General features: G+C 38.6%; 1 protein-coding gene across 1 annotated transcript in view; it reads right to left on the reverse strand.

Annotated features, from left to right (window-relative positions):
• CSMD1 (CUB and Sushi multiple domains 1) overlaps window positions 1–15337 on the reverse strand; it is a 1554536-nt gene that overhangs the window by 58882 nt on the left and 1480317 nt on the right. Inside the window, exon 53 of the mRNA XM_058524846.1 lies at window positions 9188–9361. Coding sequence (XP_058380829.1) covers window positions 9188–9361 — 174 coding nt within the window. The remainder of the gene's footprint in view (window positions 1–9187; window positions 9362–15337) is intronic.

The raw sequence follows: 15337 nt of genomic DNA on the forward strand, positions 1-15337 counted from the left end.
ACAGAGGAAACCGCCTAGGGCACTGACACCCACCACACAGCCAGCAACTGGGGACCAGGGAAACCAGCACGTCCCACAGTGTCAAGAGTTTACCCCACCACAGCAAGATCACAGCAGGACCAGCCTCTCCAAGCAGGTGTTTCTAGAAGGTTCTGTCTATACTCCAGTGCACAGATGTTTTCTTATGCATTGTAAAACAATTCTGAGAGAACAAAAGGTTGTTCTGTGAGTTTGTTTCTAGTAGATCGAACACTCTGAAATCTCTTTCTTGGATGACTCGGATTCCTTCAGGCCCCCAGCTCTTACCCAGGAAGGACTGTATCCAGGCTTTCCAGAATGTAGTTGTAAGGAGTCATATTTTAGAGCTGGAATCTTGTCCAAAGACAGGATTTTGGCAATTGTTTTGGCAATTATGTTTAGACTAGCTTTTTGCACCGCATTTCACTATTTGTTTTCTGATGCCGCCATGAGTGACGCAGTCTGCAACCTAACAAAACCACTGATTTTTAGTGGGGACCTTTCTGAGTGACTGACACAGGGTGCCAGGTGTCAGTTAGCAGATTTACCGAAACATCTCAACAAATGCAGAGACTGAACACTTCTTTCAAGCGCTTTCCAGTAACATAAGTTAGAGTCCCCTACAATTACACAGACTTGTGCAATTTTAGAAATGAATTCTGTGATTTGGAAATTTAATACAGCTCCATGTTTTCACCTATTCCACAGAAACCTGCTATCCCAGTGGAGATCCTGGACACCGTATCTCCCATGTTGTAGGTGTGCCCTGTGCTGATAGACCTAGAGTCCTGCATCGTTTGGTGTGGAATCAGTGCTATTAATAGGAACCATATAACTTGATCTCTCTCCTATCATAAGATCACACTCACACACACACAAAAACAAACACACATAACTAATGAACACACACACACACACACACCCTCACACACATAGACACACAAACACACACTCACATACACATACACACTCATAAACACACACACACACACAGAGGTTTCCCCTCTTGGAGTTCCCTGTTTTAAGATCACCTTTTCTCAGTTTGTATCAGTATGAACACTAAATATTGGTCTGGGGATTAGAACTGAATACATTTATACATTTTTAGAAAATCTACAAACCAAATATGCAACTTTTATATTTGCTTTGTGATTATTGGTACCTGTTGCCGAAAATAAAATAATAAGCATTATAAATAAATACACTGTACCTGTAGAAGAATTACAAATGCACTCTGCTTTATTCTATCCATTCCAGGCAATAACACCGGCTTTGGACTAAAGCCGGACTTATTTGGCAGTGAATTCTGAAGCCAGTTTACAAATTCTTCTTGAGTGTTAACAAATGGTCATAAAATGTCAGATGCATCAGATCCGCTGATATGCAGGGAAAACTCTTATAAGCATTAAATCAATGGATATGTTTAAATCTCCAGATATGTATATATTAAAGGTACACATTTGGATACCTACAGATGAGACTTGTTCTTTGTCTCCAAGTGCAGTTTCTAGGGGCAATGCTGAGCAATTTTGCTGAAGTCAGAGAAAACATGGCATCTTAGAAAGCATGTGAATCTGTCCAAGGATACGCCAGGATGGGGTTGGATGAGCATCCCACACTTTGTGCTGTTAGTAAGAACATCGAAGTCATTGATGCCACAAATTACATTTGTATCAAATCTCTGTGTGACTCACCTTAGTCAATGGCAATTAATTTAGGCCGCATTTGAAACAAAGAAAATTTCAGGCCAGGACCATGATTTGTGTTGTCTTTGGGGCTTTCAGAAATCTTTCATCTGTCTCTTTTTATGCAGTTCCCCAACTACGGCAGGCGTTATCCCTCTCTCGCTTTACATACACTGCCCTCTTTGCCTGGAATTTCCTTCCTAAACTTGTCCAGCTGTAAAATGTCTATGTGTTCCTCATAAGTGGTCCTGATGTACCCTGTGCGTGCAGCTTTCCACTTACCCAGAAGGAATCACTGCCCATTTATACTCAACTCAAAGATCTCCCTGATTTTAGATTTCCCTGCAATAGCAGAATCTATCTCTAGTACTTTCCATTTAAAAGACCCAGACTTCTAGATTTTTTGTTGTTTCATTTTATTTTGAATTCAGCAGATAGAAATAGAATTTTTTCTTACCTATGTATCTCACTATTAGACTGTGAGTTCTAAGAGCAGTGGCATGTTCTATAACCAGCATTTGGCCTGTGCCTGACCTGGAGGACGTGTCCGTGGAAGTACATGAATTCTTTTCTATGATCATGTTGCCGTATTAGTCCAGGCTCTCATTATCATTGACAGCAAACAGTACTCCCTCAGAACAGCTTTGTTCAGGCAAACCAAACTTCCTGCAGCATCAAGACTACCTCCTGCACACAGTTCTGCATCCACGTGGTTGCCAGTGTTTCTGTGGTTCCTTATTTCTGGGTTGAATTTATTCCATTTCTGCCGGTTATTGAAATTCCACCTATGCATCAAAGTGGCTTTCCCCGTATTGCCTCCACTATCGGCCTCTCACTCCCTCCCCCGAATTTCTGAAGCACTTTATCTGGCATTCATTAATCCCAACTTTTATTAAAGGTACTTGATATTTATCCTATTTAGTCCTTAGATTATAAACTCCTGAAAAAGAAGAACCGTATCCTATTAACTTTTACATCTTATGCAATATTTCTTGAGGAACTAAATGAATATCATTAGATAAAATTTAGAAATATAGGCAGAAGCACTTGTGGCTGGGGAGACTATTATGACATTTATCTCCTAGCCACTGATAATGCATATGTAAAATATGAGGATTAGCATTGGCTGTTTCCAAATATTTTACCTTCCCTGACTATTATACAGCCTAAATTTTACACTGAAGGTTCTAAAGGAAAGATCAAGGGAAGGAAGGGTTAATCATCCTGCTCTAATACCATCTTTTCGCTGTAATGTAAGCAATAACATAATCAGTTGTTTTATTACAATTTTTTACATAGATCTATCATAAAATGCAAGACATTTGAAGAATACTTTCCAATTTTATTCTCTAAGAACTATGTAAAAATATATCCTAAACATTATTTGAAGCATATCATCTAGCTGTTTTAGCCATATGAATGTCACCATGATATTATATTTACAGGAGAATTCATCTCCTTATAGGTCATTATAGTGCAGCAAATGCAAACTTATTTCAAATAACAGCAAAACAATCTAATACAAAAAGATAATGTTCTGCATGTGGAAAATATCTCAATCTATCACTGACATCTTGAATACTAGAGATTAAAGAGGTAACAAAGTGGGAGAGACGAAGCGATCTTACACATTGAAAAAGTCTAAATGACAGAAATGGTATCAGAGGATTAATGTAGGCTTTCCAACAGGAGACTGGGATTACACATGTACAACCTCACCTAGCTGGTGTGCTCTCTGTCGGGTTCAATGCACACTACCACCGGGAAGATAAACAGGAGAAAATAATTAAGGGAGCATGGGGATCATAAAATCTCCCTGGTGGATTAAAGGCACCTGATGAGTAGATACGGCGTCAGCATTGTAAGAGCTTAATTCTCCAGCCTAGAGAGATGTGTAGCGTTGCACAGCACAGATGGCAAATGAGAACAGGTCCTTGGCGATTCACAGAACCCTGGGAACCCCAGTCATAAGGCAGGAATGACAGCATTGATTAACGGTGGGCTAAAGTTGTACAAAAACGTACTCTGAGGCACACATGCATGATTTTGCCTAAAGTTTAGCTATAGTGACGTTTGCATGCAGGGTTGTCTGGTCTCCTGATTCCACCCTCTCTTAAATGTTCTGGCTTAGAATTCAGACTAGGGACCTCGGACACAGCACAGATTCCGTTCTGGAATGTTAGGCCAAGAAAATTACCCTTCATCTCCTTAAACACAGCTCTCCTACAGTTAACGTTCTCAAGACTCACACTGCGAAAGTGTTGTCCGTTCGTGTGCGTAGCCATTTCTGCTGCAATGATCGTCAAAGAATCTGGCACGTTTTGCCCTGTTGGAAATCACTGGAAATAACCATAATACTAAAACTAAAAATATCATCCATGTTCCACATGAAATAGAAGCAACATATCAGGCAAAAATATTTTTTCTAGTAACCCTAAAAATAAACAAGATACCTCACCCACGACTTGGAAAAATGCTTTTGTCAAAGTATTTTGCATTATGATGGGAAGCATGGTGGACATAGAATCAATAAATCTCAGAGTCCAAGGGAACTCTATGTAAAAACCTACCAAGTGGGCGACTGCCTTCTCCACAAACTCTTCATTGAATTTTTGGACAGGTCTAACATGTTGAAAAATAAATAAGGAAGAATATTTCTTATATTGAGACTGAAAACTATTTTTCTGTGTATAGTGACAGCTTTACAAACCAATGAGTGGAAATATGCATCATTAATGTTATTAGCAACCCTGGTCTTTGTTTGCCCTTTGCAGATGTATTTAATAAATCTTATTAATTTTTCTTTTTTCCATCAACTGAGCGCTGATGCAGACTTAGAGATCTTAACGCAGGTCTTCACGGTTGGCACTACCATCAATCAGGTCTGGCACTTATATAGAAAACAGTTTATGAATAAAACCACACTGGTTTATTCTATTTTTTACCTAATAGCATTTTAAATATTTGAAAATAGCGATTTATTACTTCCTAACTTTTCTCTCAGCCAAACTGATGATCATAAGTTTTCCAGCCGTTCCTCAACTATCCTGGTTACCAGATCCTTCACCACAGATACATACCAATTCCTCGACAGCCCACTTAAACTATTTAACAGAATTGAACTCATCATTCTGGATAGGGACTACCTAGGCAAACACAGAATGAGATGGACGCTATTCATGAGGCTTGGACAGCATCGGCATCAGAGCCATCAGAGCCATCTCTTTGCACACATCCTTCCATGTGTGCTATGATTTCATAATTTTCTGCTTATTGTGTACATTTAAAGTTATTTTATTTTTCACTTTGAGTGAAATTTTACATTAATTCTATTATTTTCCTATGTATTTGGTTTATCACTCAAACTGAAGAGTTCCTGAATCTGTCATCAAATACTTATTTTCACTCTTTCAGCTAGTAGTATTATGCCCTTATCCAAGATATGAACAAAAGTTTTGGAAAGGACTAGAGTAAGGGGAGAGAAACAACTGGAAGACTCCTTTCCAAATCACATCAATCCAATAATCAACAAACATCATTCATGTATAGTCCCTCAAGAAATTATTAAAAGACTTAATACATAGCCCATATTATACTTTCTTGACTGTCAGAGTTACCATGGAAAATCTTGATTTACATCTTGGTGAAAATTCAGAAACACGATTTCTAAACACCCTTCTAAGAGTAACGTCAAACAAACAAAGATGCATCCACACTTGCATGTTATTTTGTGAAACTATATTAGCTCTTCATAAATACATACCACCAAAGATCTTACAAATCATAGGTTTCATTATCTGCTCTGTGTACATCAAATTAACAAATCCATAGTTTCTGACAGGTAACTACTTTTCTATTTGTGTGGAAAATCACACCAGATATTTGTCTAACTCTAGAGTACTTCTTTTAATAACACAGGCACACTGCCAGTAACTCAGCAGTCTCTTTCCCAGTCCTTCAGCTCACTCAGATGGAATTGTCCTGGGCAGGAGACTTAACTTCACTTGGAACTCTGAAGTTCTCTTTGATAGACTCCTTCTGTTTCTTGGGGTTCCAGTTTCTGATATAAAAGCATGCTCTAACCTTTGTGTTGCCATAATAATTCTTCTTGACAGAAAAGACAAATGAAGGGGAAGCTAAGCCCTTCTGCTTTATTTCTGTCATCCACTGTTTTAATACCAACTCCAGTGAGTGAATTTGGTCCTTATTTCAAACATCACTTATCCATGGTCCTTACAATTTCATGGTCTGGAATACTTTCCATTGTTCCCAGCTCATGGTGAATTCATCCTTTAAGACACTGTCCTTCAACTGTATTTCATTGTCTTCAGTACGTCCCAGGCTAGTTGCTTTGCTTGCAAAATGAATTTATTTTAGAATATCTGGTATAACTGTCTTTGTTTCTTTGGATAATTTCCCGTTTCCTCCTCATTGGAGTAATTTGTTTCTCATAGTCAGAGTTTTGGGGATTGTTTTGTTTTATTGAGGGGACATCTCTTTTAGAGTTGAAGCCATGGGATTCCATCGATTGCTTTCTGAATTTTTTGAAAATATCCTCACGGGCTGCCTCCATAGTCATTATAAGTCATTTCCCTCCATGACTATCTGGTTTAACCTCATATGATCCAGATGAGCCTGAAGGTCACCCAAGGTCATTTAGCTTGGTAGAAACCCAGAGTAATTTTCAAGAGATTCATAACCATAGAAACAGACAAAGCAATAATTCAAATGATAAGAAATGGAAAGAAAATAATAACAAGATTAAGGTAAGTAAGAGGCCTGGGAGCAGTAAAGAATGAAGGACAAAATTAGCTGGGGAACTACTAAGGCAAAAAGCCCCCTTTTTGGCATGTGCCTTGGGGTGGGGAGTAGTCTAGGACCAGAGCTGATTTCACTTCTAGTTAACCAACAAATTCCACCTCATGATCAAAATTAGCACAATAGTTCATTGGCCTCCTTTATTATATCTTCCTTCTGAGAGATATAATGATTAGCAAAGTAGCACAAAATTTGCTCATATACACTAGTTTATGTCCTAATGTTAAGAAGTCTGTGTTCTGTGCTCAAACTGCCCAGGTTTAAATGCTGTTTTTAATATTTCTTGGCTTTACAATGTTGGGCAGATTCCTTATTGCGCTAAGCTTTTTCTTATCTGTGAATACGAGTAACAAGTACTTCCCATATGTTCTAATGAGGATTCAATAAGATAAAACTCAAAAACACCTTGTACATTTTAGGTCATCAATAAATAACATCATGCAAATTATTGTATCCAAATAAGGCATCTGGTTAATTTTCCGGTTATGCAGGTAGGTATCCAATATCGACTCTATCAAACATCTCTGCTATATTTAGGATTGGAGCCTCTGTTCCCTTCATCTGTCCAAGCATTTCAAAATCTTCTCTAGTACTGATGTCACCTCTGTTCTCCTACCTGTGTACCTCTTCACCCATATTCTCTGTTTTGTCTCACGCACAGCTCGGTGGGTCCCACAGACATGTACTCATGCTGGGTTATACTATGCCATCTACCCATCAGTGATCAATTATACAGGAAAAGATTACCCTTCATTGCCGTATTCTGTGTATTATGAATGGTAAACCTTCAAGTCTTAGTGGTAGCTGTGACACTATATTTACCAACTTTTTAAATCTTTATAGTAAATGTATTACCCATTTTTTCAGTCATTGGTTTATAAACATATGTAGCTATGTGTCATTTCTAATCCTTTTCTAAATGTGTGTTTTTTTCTTCTAAATACTCTGTGCCTCCTTCAATTTTATTATTCCTTATATGCTGTATCCAAGTTCTACGACACTAATGTTTTATACGCTATAATCTGGACATTTTTCTTACTCTTTATTTTCAGTTTAAATTCCTTCTGAGCATTCCCTCTTCCAAAAGCTTCTAAGACATATTGCATCCCATTAAGGCCATGCTACTGGGCATCTTCGCAGAGCTGACTACTCAATATGCATCTTGTCCTTTCTGCTGCAGAGGCCTGACCTTCAGTCAGAATAGTACCACAAAATATGCAAAGGGTCATTTGCAATCAGTAAGACTCAAGCTGACCCCATGATTTAATAGTTATATAAATTGAAGTTGCCACTTAATCTCCCCAAGGCTACAACAGCTGCCTTACCTGTACCCCACTGTCACTGTAAGGACCAGTAAGATGAGGTTTTTTAAAGCAGTGAAGGCACAAATCAAATGTAAATTGTTATTTCTTTCCACCATTACAATTAATAGCAGAGATGTAAGTTTCTTAGATCACCTACCCGGTTCCTGTCTAACTTGCCGAGTTTCACTGAAGTTAAGAGAGAAGACCTGCCCCAAATCATAGCTGCCTTAAGGAGAGGGCTCCACAATGGCCAGACGATTTCCTCACAACATTTAGGAATGCACAGAAATTATCAGAAGCACTAGGGACTCTCAGCATGAAGTACCCCACATATTCCAAGGACATTTCATAGGCTACTGAAAACCATAATGACTACACTCAACAAGAATAGATATATATACAAACACGCACAGTATTCTAGCAGCATTCATATAGGTATTATAGTAATTTAAAGGAAGAGAATGTCATTTCATGGATAACAGTAAGAACCTCCCTCTTTTGCCGGTTGTTTTTTCTGGGATTATTGCTTTACTATCATCTTGTTTCTTCAAATTTGAATGTTCATTCAAATTCTCTCAATTGAAAAGAACAGATTTTTACTATTCAAAAGTTACTGGTCCTGGCTTGGTTTCTGAAGTGATCTAGCCCACGGAGAGTCAGAAGCTTAAACTTTCCAGCTTCTATGGCTTTTGAGTGATTACAAAATTATTGCGATCACAGAGAGAGTTCGAAAGGACTAAAGGCAGTTAATGTATTTTACAAATTACTTGGAGACCTAAAGGAGCATTAGAAATCATTGTACTTTAAGCCACTTATTCAACAATGTTCATACATTTATTCAGAAGATTTTTCAGTGGAAAAATTTTCAACTCAACTTTTTAAAATTATTACACAGAAAATTTGAATCTTTGAGGAAAAGAAGAATAAATTATTGTGCACACATTCCATTTTAAATAACTCACTGTGCTTATGTTTATTGATATTAAGTCACTTTAACTTGTTGACATAATTTTAAGTTTTTAAAAAAGATAAAATGTATAATATTTTTGAAATTCATTTTTGTGTACCCTAAAATCATGATGGCATTTAACTGTAGGAATATCCTCAGTCAAATCCTCTATCAAATAGTCTTTACGTCACTTAAGGCGATATGTGACCTTCATTTATTGCTCAGATTAAAAAAAGAATCCCTTTAGATACTTAAAGAAGAAATCATATAGTGAAATGCAGCATTATTACCCCAGGTAGGATTTAGTAATACTGTCAGAGCATTTATAACAAGAAGTTTGTGCTTTGCGCAGCCATACTATATTTTTAAGGTTTATTTGAGTTAAATAAGTGCCGGACGATAGGTTAATTTACCCAGACATCGAGTTTCCGCGCCGCTCCAGAGTCCATTTGCTAGGCATTCTCTGACGTGAGAACCCACAAGTGTGTAGCCCGTGTTGCATGTAAATATGGCTGTGGCTCCATAAACTGTCAACGTTCCAATCTTGTTCCCATTTGGGGGAAAGGACAGGCTTCCACATGAGATAACTAGAAAGAGAAAAAAAGTGAATATAATTTCAAGTCTGCAGATTACTCTTTCACTTAGAAATGACAAAATCTTCAGTCTTAATTTTCATTAAGAACATGGGTGGGGGGATGTTTGCTTTGGCTGAGATAGCTCACCCATCTAGGAAGTTTAATTTTCCTTCTCTTATATCCTTGAAATGAAACCTTGAAAGTTTAGAATGGATTCCAAAGTATTCTAGATCACTTTACCCACTGTTATTTTTCATCCTTTCAGATAAGTAAACTTTTCTTAAAAAAATACACAGTAGTTGGAGCTGGCCCCATGGTGCAGCGGTTAGGTGCGAGCATTCTGCTGCTGGCAGCCCGAGTTCAGATCCCAGGCGTGCACGGATACACTGCTTGTCAGGCCATGCTGTGGCGGCGTCCCATACAAAGTGGAGGAAGATGGGCACAGATGTTAGCCCAGGGCCAGGCTTCCTCAGCAAAAAGAGGAGGATTGGCATGGATATTAGCTCAGGGCTGATCTTCCTCACACACACACACAAAAAAAAAGGAATTACACAGTAGACAAACGTACTCGCACACAAACAAACTGATCAAATGAGTTGGCCATCGGTCCACTTTTCTGTCCAAATCAACCACAAGAATCACATAATAGTCACTGGACACCTCTGTTTGCCTAGCAGGAATTAAGAAATGTGAATGATCTTTCCCAAAGTCAGTCAACTGGTACAAATTACTGTGGAATTAAAACCTAGGAGGTTCCACTCCATTAGAAGGATGCAGTGCATTTTTTCTTTCATTTACTTGCATAATTTGTTGGGATCATGAGCTCCATAAAAATGTTGACTATACAGGACATGTGGAGCCTTCCTGAAAATTAAAAAATATAAAATCTAGATCTTACGTGGTTGTAGATAGGGTAACCGTCCATCCCTGGTGTAGACCAGCTGTCCCAGCGTAATTATTGATAGTGTCCACTTTCACCCACAAGACTATTCCAATTTGGCAGATACATTAAGTGGTCACTTTTTTTCATTATAGATACTTATTACACCACCCGATTCCTTGCACTCCAGATCCATAAACGTTTGAGCACAGACAATCGTAGAATCTCAGAGGAGGAAGAAATCATGAAGTTATCAAGGCCAAGTGCCCGTCAGAGTCTTAAATGTGCTTCAAACAGGTGAGAATGGAAGTGTTTGAAAGGCTCTTCTAGGAGGACTGCTAAAGAATTTCTGCTGCACTAACAGAATTATTATCTGTAAAGGGCTTAGGGCAAAGCTGGCAAGGAGCTAAAAATTACTGAGTCCTTATTAATAGCACACTGATAAGAGGCAGTAAAACATAGTGATTCAGAATATGGAGTCTGGCTGCAGGCTGCCCAGGTTCAATCCTCACTCTGCCAGTCACTAGGTAAGTGATGTTGGCCAATTTCCTCAGTTTCTTGGCCCTCCTCGGTTCATCTGTTAAGGGGTGATGCTGTAGGGGAGGAAAAATAATTTTCCCTCCACCCTTCTAGGTTCTTGGCTGAGAGTCCCCTGTAATAAATGACAGATTAACAGGAAAAAAACACAGAAGTTTAATAATATGTATACCTCTGTGATGGATCAGAATTGGCTACCCCAAAATGTGTCTCTTTGCCTTGATTATTTTTAAGAACAAAAGACTGAAAGAAACTTTGACCTTCCCCCTCACTGCCTAAAAGAATTTAAGATAGAAGGCCTGTCCCCAGGACAGGCCATCACCACAGATAACTCTGGGTGTGGGTAGACTGGGAGGGTCCTTGCTAAACCCATTCTTATCAAACTTCTGTCTACCAAACATTGGCTTTTCCATTTCCGTGTGAATTGCCTTCCTCTCATTTGAAGTTCCAAACCACTACCCTCAACATCCTCCTTTGTCTTTAGCTGAAAGTGGTATTTAAGGTGACAACCTCAGCCATTCTGGCGAGTTACTCAGTTTTTCTGGGTTTCTCCCATGTGTACACGTTATTAAACTTTGGTTGATTTTCCCCCGTCATTCTGTCTCCTGCCATTTTAATTCTTAGACCATCCAGAAGGACCTAGAGGGTAGAGGAATTGTCTTCCTCCCTTATGCCTCCTATATACATGGGAGATACCCAGGAAAACTAACTCTCCAAAATGGCCAAAGCTACCACCTTAAATACCATCTCCAGCCAAAGACAACAGAAGACGTTGCGGGGAGGGGAGCCAGTTATGGGAGGAGACAGGCAAGCACAGCAAGGGTCAGACTATTATGCAGATTTAGGTTCTTGCCCTCTCCATTGATCAGTTTGTAGAGATTGAGTCATCCCCCTCTTCCTGGTACAGAGAGGGAGACATCCTTACAAATGGAGATTCCCCTTATTAATGTCAACAACTCTTACAAAGGGCAACTTCTGCTCTGTTTTCAGAGATTCTCCTGTGTCTGCAGCCTCTCAAAAATAATCAGACCGAAATCTTCAATATGCCAAAGAGGTATATTATGGGGTGGCAAATTCTGCTTGCCTTCAATGAGAGCACCTGCCACATGATGGTGCACTGGATTCAGAGAGAGGACATGTGTCAGTGCTTAAAGCACAGGACCAGGGCTGAGTCGGGGTTAGTGAACAGTGAACTCTTATCTCAGGACCTATTTAGTGAACTGAATCAAAAGTATGTAAACCTTTACTGATCACTCAAGTGAAGAAAAATTTTATGCATGAACCATTTCAACTAGTTTTTTGAATTAAGCTGATTTTACTGCATGATGGGATAACCCTGGTTCCATTTCAAATGGACAGACAGACACAGCCAGGTTATGTGTGTTGTGGGGAGTACTGCTTACCTGAAATTTGGAAACTTCAACTCTAGAACATCCCATGATCAGAAGGTTATTGTTGAAAGAGCCTCCATGATTTATTAGTTTCTGAGACTGCTAAACTCTTATAGGGTCATAGCTTATGCATTTAGTAATATTGCCAACATGTTTGCTCTACAAAATGTCAATGAATTCGAATTGGATTTAGATATTTTACAATTCGTTATGAACTTTCCATTAAGCCTTTTCCCAAACATAGTATGAACTTCACCTTGAGCCATGATATTTAAAGATCCATTTAGGATAACTGGACTGTGTTTTGAAACTTCAACACTACTCAGAAATGTGTTCAATAGCAGTGAGGTCTGAGGACACCCCCTCCCAGAGGTCTTCATGCACCTTTAGTGGTCGACTGGCAGAAAGGCTCACCTGGCTTTTGCACCTGTTCTATTCTTTTAGCCTCTGTTAAAAATATCCTGGTGACAAAAAGATTTTATGTGTGTCCTCCACAAAGGTTCACCAGACTGTAAGGAAGAACTAACAGAGCAACATCTTAGCTTTTCAGCAGCTAGATAATGGGGTCTCAGACGGAGAGTTTGGGTTGGCAGTAAAGCCAATACATTAATGAGGATAGCAGCACTAATTTGGAAAATCTAGCCTAATGGAAAGAGAGAACCCCCCACCACTAAAAAAGAAAAAAAGACCTTTGTCAAACATCAAAGCGAAAGGCTTATTTCCATGTTCTTTTCTCCTTTCGAGTTTCCAAAATGAATTCATTAAGTTTGCTTCTTTCCCTTTCATTAAAAATGTATTCATGCCCACAGTCAAAGTGCCCTCTCTGACTTCTCGGAGTGCATCTTGCACGCAGAAGATGCTCAGCTAAGGGATCCAGAATGCTCCCCAGCTCTGCCTGATCTGCTGTCGACAGTGCATCTTCTCACTATCACCATGGTTTACAAGCCATCTGTCTCTTTACCCCCAGGGAAGCCTCTTTCCTTGTATTCTACAATTATATTCCTATTGAAGTCCCCTACTTTAAAAAAAAAAAATCATAGTGTGACATATCATTTCTCGTACCTGTAAGACCAGCATCCCTGTCAGGAGTATGGATATTATTTGTGTGTGTCACAAATATATATAAAGTCAAGAGTAGGTACTTCCAGATATGTTCTAGCTGGAAAAAGCCTAGTGAGCGTGTCGATGGATGTGAATAGTGAACATATGACCTGACACGCATGTGACTGGGGCAGGGCTGTTCATCATCAAGAAAATGTTCAAAGGACACATGATAGTTGTCTTTAAGTATGTACAGGCATGCCATGTAGATCAGAGCCCAGAGGGATGGAGCCACAATGCCTGTATAGAAGTCAAAAAGAAGACCTCACTCAAAGTGAAAAATTTCAAACACAAAATCAGCTGTCTCTGGGGGTAATGAGTGTCACTGGAGTTATTTAATGCAGGCTGGACATTTACTTCTGAGTATATTATCAACAAAATTCAACTTTAGGTCATTCTGAGTTAAGACCAACGTCCATTCCAACATAGAATAGAATAAGAATATCTGTTCCTTGGTCTCCTATGATAAAGACGAATTGTGCAGGCTGATGGACAAATACTCCCATATGTTTAATGGTCAATCCGGGTGCACTTCCAAGTACAAATAGAAGGTCATCGAAGACCAACCTGCCTACTTCATGGTTTGATCCAGGTCTAATTTAAGAAAACTCTTAAATTAGCAGTTAGGAAAGAGGAACAATCCAGAACTCAGGCAATGTTCTTTGAATATCTATAATAAAATTCCAATAAAAGGATAACCATTGGTGGTCAATTCTCCTCAAAGAGGGTGACTCAGAGCCAGCAGTTTAAATGCAGGGCTAAGGTCTCCGGTCCTCTTCACCCCTGGAAGCTGGGCTCTGTCTGAGGGCATGTTAAAATAGCCTGGAGTTAGAATAACGCAAACCTTCCAAAAAGTGGTGACTATCCCAGCTGATTTCGTAGTTGTTATGGGTGCGCTCAGAAGGTGGTCAAGGTCTTCTCTTCACCTGTGGCTAACTGGACAATCAGAATGGGATATTCTAACATTTCCAGCCCCTAAGCAGGTAAATAACCAAAACAGTTAAGTTCCAAGTGATCCTGTGCACAGGGTCATTCTAAGATAAACCATAGGCAAACAATGACAAAAATAAATAAAATTATAGTTCCTTAGCTATATAAGCAATTTGGATGATGACACACTCGAAGATTCTATTGGTCTAGTTCCAATAAAATGTAGAAAGTGACTTGGTATTTCTCCTGTGAAAAAGCCACCACAGAGTAGTAAATTGGGCTTACAAAAATGTGTCATTTTAATTAACTTTAATTAAGAAATTAAATAGCGTTTGAACTTCCTGGGGCTTATCATGCACTTATTTAATAGCAAAGTATACCATTACCAGGGTTCACATTGTGTTTTTCTGTGTGTGCATTGGAAAGGTAGGGAACATGCGAGATAAATGTAATTAAATGTATTTTAAATATAAAGTGAAATGAAAATGAGTTATAGCAAAAATAAAACAATATATATATATATATATATATTTTTTTTCCTTGTAGAACTCAGAAAGTATTATGTACATATTAAGGCTCTAATTTTTTTTTTTACTTTATTTTTGAAGGGTAAAGTTTTAAAGATCTTTAGAAATTTTCAACATTAAATTGTCTGCATTTTTTCTGCTATTATTAACTGACTTTTGAGAAAGTAGAGGATTACCATCCAGAAGTAGTAAATATTTGTCCTAAATCAGTAAAAGTAATAATATTTAACATTGAACTAAAGCTGGTTGTGAAAAATACATAAATAATGACATTGCACCCATGAAAATAAATGTTAAAGAGAAATTTTAGAAAAATATTTGAAAGCTTGCCTTTATTGGTGGTGTTCCCTCCACTGCTTTGTCTACTACCTGTGTGAAAGTGTATCTCAGATACCCCAGAACTTCATGTTTGGAGGTGTTCTTCTGAAAGAGCTACTCTCAAAATGTGACTCAAGAACTCCTGGAATCCCCAGTATCCTCTCAGAGGCCTGCAAGCTTCTCCTTTTTCCAACCACATCACTGTCTAATTTTCTTTATATTCCTCAAAACAGAAACAATGTATTGTGACAAAGTTAGCGCAGAAGCTGGTATGAGAATCCAGCTGTCTTCTCTTAAGCTAAAC

This window comes from Diceros bicornis, chromosome 29, assembly GCF_020826845.1.
Source record: "Diceros bicornis minor isolate mBicDic1 chromosome 29, mDicBic1.mat.cur, whole genome shotgun sequence".
NCBI lineage: Eukaryota > Metazoa > Chordata > Mammalia > Perissodactyla > Rhinocerotidae > Diceros > Diceros bicornis.